This window comes from Aythya ferina, assembly GCF_964211825.1.
Source record: "Aythya ferina genome assembly, chromosome: 5".
Taxonomy (NCBI): domain Eukaryota; kingdom Metazoa; phylum Chordata; class Aves; order Anseriformes; family Anatidae; genus Aythya; species Aythya ferina.
In genome coordinates this window covers 47,827,023-47,833,022 of record NC_140301.1, presented here as the reverse complement: position 1 = coordinate 47,833,022, position 6,000 = coordinate 47,827,023, and the positions used below count along the sequence as shown (strand labels likewise).

Here is a 6,000-nt window from a genome sequence, read left to right as displayed (position 1 = left end):
TTCATGGCAACTTCTGAAAGAAACAAGGATATACACTAGGAAGCATGGGGAAGTCACGCTTCCCAGTGTAGTAGTCCCAGCCATCATGGGGAATGACACTTCAAAAATGAAAGCAGCAGTACTGGAACTGCTACCCAGTCAGATTTGGGATCCAGAAGGAATTGTGAGTAGAATACTGCACTATACAATAAGATTTTTGGATTACAAGAGCTATTGTTTATACATCCTATAGAATACCTAGGACTACTTTTCAGCACCCCCACCTACCTAATTTAGTGTTTTTGGCAGTACTTGAGTGCCTGCAAGTGGAGGTAAAAAAGGGGGCTTAGGAAATAACTGATGTGATGTACTGCCAGAAGCCAAAAACAGCAAATAAAGCTTGCATTAGAAGCAAGTTACCAAAGGAAATGTTCAATCCAATTTGCGATGTACACACTTAGAAGATGGAACCAAAGATATATAAACAAGATTAACTTTATTTTCACTTAAGTTTTACATACAATAGCTTTTATTAGAGCTACTGGGACCAACTGACAGTCTCCCAAAACACAATTCAAATCCATTACAGCTAAAAACTGCAGAGAAGATCTCCAGTCTTACTCTTGTTTTAAATCTTGAAAAACGTACTGGAAACAGCAGTAATGAAAAAACATATAAAAAGGTATTTAAAAAATGCAATGTTACGAGTTCATTTGTAGTATCATAGTTACAGATTCTCTAAGACTCTCCCCAGTATCAACAATTACCTTTCAACTAGAACTTAACCATTACAGCAGACATCATAGCTTAAAAACACAAATAAGCAGTCTTGCATCTAGCGTAGCAGGCTCAGTGTCAGTAAGTGAAACATCACAGAACACCAGTAATGTTCACGATGGAACCCACATGTTTCCATGTGTATCAGGGGCATCAGTGTAAGGAATATTCCAAATCCATGGTTGATCTGTAAACCAAAACAAAAACAAGCTCAGGAAAGCTCAGTTATTAAACGTAGAAGTCTGATCTTCCTCTTCCCTTGCCTTTGGAGGAAGAAGAGAGGTCAAAGCTTCCACTGGTTATCACACCATCGATCCTATGCATAATGAATGTTAGTACAAATCCTGATAAACAAAACAGAGGCCATGGTCAGCCATGAATCAGAGAAGATGGTAGTATAGTTGTCAGACCAACCTATGTATACTGCGGGTTAAAACATCTTTCCCTTCAATATCAGTAATATTTCCTCACAGCCGCTATGAATTTGTACCTGCTGACTTTACCTGGTACACACCAAATTGAGCTACATTGCCTCCTACTTGGGCACAATGAAATGGCTATTTTGATTAGTGTCCCAGTGCTGTACTGCTGCTCTTACAAACCTTTGGCACCAGCTTCCTAACACTAGGACTTTAAGAGAAAATTTCCTGAAAAAGGAAGGTAAACTGAATACAGCTAGCAGTCAAGTTGTATCAAGACATCCACAAGCATGATCCAAGGCTTCTGCCTTTGCCCATGCTAAAAACTAGAGCCATATCCCTTTGTGCAACATGATTTGGGTGCAAGAAATTTCTCTATGCAGTGAAATAGAGGTGATGTAAAAATCAATCCCCAAGCATTCTAAATCAAGAGCATCCTTTTCTCCAGACTAAATAACCCCAGTTCCTTCAACCGTTCAGAAGACTTGCTCTCTAGACCCTTCACCAGCTTCATTGCCCTTCCCTGGGCACACTCCAGCACTTCAATGTCCTTTCTGTAGTGAGGGGCCCAGAACTGAACCCAGTACTCAAGGTGTGGCATCACCAGAGCTGAGTACAGGGGGACAATCACCTCCCTGCGCCTGCTGGCTATGCTATTCCTGATGCAACCAGGATGCTATCGGCCTTCTCATCCACCTGAGCACACTGCTGGCTCATATGTAGATGGCTATTGACCAACACACCCAGGCCTTTTTTTGACAGGCAGCTTTCCAGCCACTCTTCCCCCAGCCTGTAGCATTGCATGAAGTTCTTGTGCCCCAAGCGCAGGACCTTGGCCTGCAGAACCTAATGCAGTGTGTCTCAGCCCATTGGTTCAGTCTATCCAGATCCCTCTGTAGAGCTCTCCTAACCTCAAGCAGACCAACACAACTTGGTGTCATCTGCAAACTTACTGAGGGTGCACTCTATCAGTCATAAGGACAAGGGGATAAAGATACTAAAGAGGACTGGGCCCAGTACTGAGCCCTGGGGCACTCCACTTGTGACCAGCATCCAACTGGATGAACTCTCCACAACTCTTTGGGTCCAGCCACAAATAGAAATAATAGGAATATTTCAAGTCAGATGAGACAAAGGAGCTTGATGAGAAGAAAATTTTATCCAGCAAAATAGCAGTACTCATCAAAAAGATTCAAGAGGGGAAAAAAGTCTGAATGTTATCAGCAAAGCAGAAAGAAATTTAATCTATAAATATGCCTAGCTGAGATTAGCTGTTGTTGGCTCATTTCCCAAATATGAGACTGAATCATTATCTGTTTTACTTCCATGGAACTATTAAATTATATACCTTGCCTATATATTTAAAAATAAAATCCTAGTACCATCAACATATCCAGCTTTATCGTAGCCTTTTCTGCTGTGACAGCCTGAAAAAACCCAATGTGAACTCCTGTCACTGACTAACAGATCATTGTATATAGTTTATAAACTATATAGTTTTATCTTTAAAGATATGAAGTAGTTCTATCATCTTTCAGATGATTATTTTTCTTCTTAATTCTGTTTTGCCCTGAAGATACATCTGCTGCCCACAAATAGGCTTCTGCTGTTCAGCTGACAACTGGAGGTGAACAGCTGCCATTGTTCAAAACAGCAATTTGCAAAGAGTTAATAACGTGCAAGTTACATGTAACAAATGTTATCTGCTAAAAATTAATGAGGTCCTTCATCACTTCAAAGAGTAAGATTATTCCTACTCTATTTTCAAACTGCCAGATGTTAAACATGCATGTTATTCTCTGCAGCAACAGAAAAGATGCAAGCTACGTATATCATACATGGCAAAACTGATAGCTTTTCCCTGCAACTCCATTTCTTCTGGTTTGTGCTGGCATTTTAAAGCAGCTGGGGAGAAATAGTCTAAAGGAAAGATGCCCAAGTAAAGGCTCTATGTACAGCTAACTCTGATTTGTTAGGATGACATATTGTTAAATTTCTTCAGACTTCAGCTACAAACCTTGCAGTCTGCACAAGATGGATAAATCCCATGCAAGTGCAACAACTAGACTGGGAATCACACATCTACTCTGAAAAAGAATAAAACTGAAGTGCTTATTTTAGACTCTTGGGTTGACTGACTACTGAAGCAAAATATGAACCATGATGAATATGCCATCTCATGATGCTCTCAATTAAAGACCTGAGGCATATTCTGGAAAATCTCTCTCAGCCAAACACAAGCTTTGAGTTCAAATATATTGGCTAGCAACACGAGGTAGATCAGACCAGAGAATGTAGTGGCCCATTCTGGTCTTCAAGACTCTAACCCTATTACAACAATACACTGAAGTGGTAAAACTAAACATCGGCTAACTCAAATTCCTCTCATACAAAGTGTTCATTTCTTCATTACCATTAAGAAGAGCTTGACAAAAAAAAAAAAAAAAAAAAAAAACACACAACAAACAGGCTTTGCCATGTTACCAAGTGTTATATGTGGACTCTGAAAGGCCATCTGAGTAAGTGGCCTGTCTGAAGAAAGCTGCAAGCACATATGGGATGTTCACCAACCAATAATGCTTTTGGTTACACCCAGGGAAGAAATGGATGACAACACTGCCTGAGATGAGTTCCAACTTCTCCCAAGAAGACTACCCCGATATACAAACTACAATGATAATGTGTACTCACTACTTCACAAATTGAAAAATTAAACTTCTAGACATACTCAGATTTGTATTTACCACTGCTGCTAGCATTTAATCTAGTAAGTGAAATACTGTCTATTTAATCTATTAATAACACTAGAAACAGGACTAGCTTCTAGTTGTCATCTCCTCAGAAGGAACATTGTACAGTATTAAGCATGCTGAGAGGACTTGAAGTTCTCTAAAAAATTGAAAGGATGCTCCAAGTCAAGTTCTTGCAAACTCTAGAAAGTACACAGGTCACGTAGCTATGCAGTATTAATATGAAAAATAGATGTTACTGAAGAATAGGAATGACTTCCCCAAAAGTCTTCTTTCTTAATTTCCTTCCCAGATATTTTAATTACTTAGTAGAGAAAACAGAATTCTAAGAATGAAATAAAAGTTGGGAGAACAGAGTCTAAATAAAGTGACATTCTCCCAGGACATCTGCATTTCTAATAATATAGCAGGTCCTTGTACAGGAGCTCAGAGTAATAATTACTTTAAGCTCACCTGGACAAGACATTGATCTCCTCTTTTAGGCACTGTCACTAGACAGGATAAATTAAAAGTTGCCCTACTCTTTAAATATTTTTCTAGTCATAAATAACTAAAAGCACCAGACTGCAGGCAAATATGCTGTGAAATTTATTTTTACCCAATACTGAACAACTTGTGTGAAACAAAAAAAGATGGTGTTACTCATTTCCTGAAATCATTACAAATATCCACTAAATGTAATTCCACCATACTCCTAATTCCCACTTATTGAAAGTTGGGCAGAGTAACACACACTGTCTATCTGGAATTACAAGGAAAAGGACAATTTCTTCTTCCACAGCGTGGCAATAGAAAAAAAAATCAAGAAGTGAAAAGGGCCTGCCACAAAGGAGAAACCTGTTCATGTGAGATATGACATGCATTTTTGTGCATTCTTAATAAAAATGAAATCACAACTGTCAGAGGTTGCAAACTTTAGCTAGGGGAACTAACGAATGGTTAAGTAGACTGTTCATTTTTCCACAATGCTTTAACTTGCACTAAATCCAATTTCAATCTCATTTGCCTACCATTCTTCCACCTTCTCAGAGTACGAGATTTGACACCTTTAGCCCACAGTTAACAAGGATAAATTTGATTTCTTCTGGAAAAAATGAAATACATTAATACATTTTCAGAAATTACTAGAATCAGAAGACCTCAACAAAAAAAAGCAAAATAACCAAAAGAAATGTAATACTGGAACCCATCTTGTATACATACAATTTTCTGTGTACTGTTTGTCAGCTGAACAGCTAGTATGTTTCCTTGATTTAAATACACTGAAAAGAAAACTCAATGGGAAAACTTGTTTATCAGAAACTCCCCTATTTTGTAGTGTGTCGCCCCCCACCCAGAGGGTTTGAACAGTTAAAATGCTAAATTCCTGTCTTGTAACCCAGTCACAACTTAATTCTCACACTGGAAGCCAAATCCCATCTGAAACCCCAATTAATATGACCAAGCTACTATGACAATGACAAAGAAGAATCTTTGCAAATAGATTTCCACAGACTAAGGAATTGCTTTTCTTTCGCTATTATATAATGTAATTCTGTAACATGATTCATGTCTGATCAAAGATTGGAATTTGTATGAGCACAAGAAAAGTGTATTTTGGTATACATATCTTCTACTTTGAGCTTTAGATTGCATGTATGGCCCTGCTCCTGACCATCTGTTCACTAGTCTACTTGCTTCTCTTCCTTCCTGCTGCTAATACAAGTTTTCTGATTATATGAAAGTGATCTATAATTTGCTTTCCCATGTTCAGAGAATCTGAGTTCATGGAAAAACCCCTGGAGCCTTTTCTCCTTCAATTATAGGGATCAGTCAAAACAGTTTCTTTAAAGGAATGATAATTACTTGCATTTCTGCTTCTCAAGACTTCATTAAAATAAATTTATACTACTGTCTAGAGACCCTGAGAGTTGATAACTGTGTTGTTACAGAGAGATTATTTTACGAGTCCATCCCATAACACGGATGTTCTTTAAATATCTGTTTCGATTCTTCTGCCTCTTGGTGGAAAATGTTCAGGGAAAAGATGTGAGAAGGCATGGGCAGCTGACTGTGTCTACTGCCAAAGCCTATAG

The 6,000-nt window shown here is 38.4% G+C and overlaps 1 protein-coding gene across 5 annotated transcripts in view; it reads right to left on the bottom strand.

The window, feature by feature from the left end:
- Positions 1-458: 458 nt before the first annotated feature.
- The window catches only part of TDP1 (tyrosyl-DNA phosphodiesterase 1), a 42,613-nt gene continuing 37,071 nt past the window's right edge, over positions 459-6,000 (bottom strand). For all 5 annotated transcript variants that reach the window (XR_014694076.1, XR_014694077.1, XM_084522732.1 and 2 more), the window contains one exon: positions 459-943. Coding sequence is in view for 3 of the 5 variants with exons in the window: in XM_084522732.1 (XP_084378858.1) it covers positions 870-943 (74 nt within the window). In the remaining 2 variants the exon portion in view is untranslated. The remainder of the gene's footprint in view (positions 944-6,000) is intronic.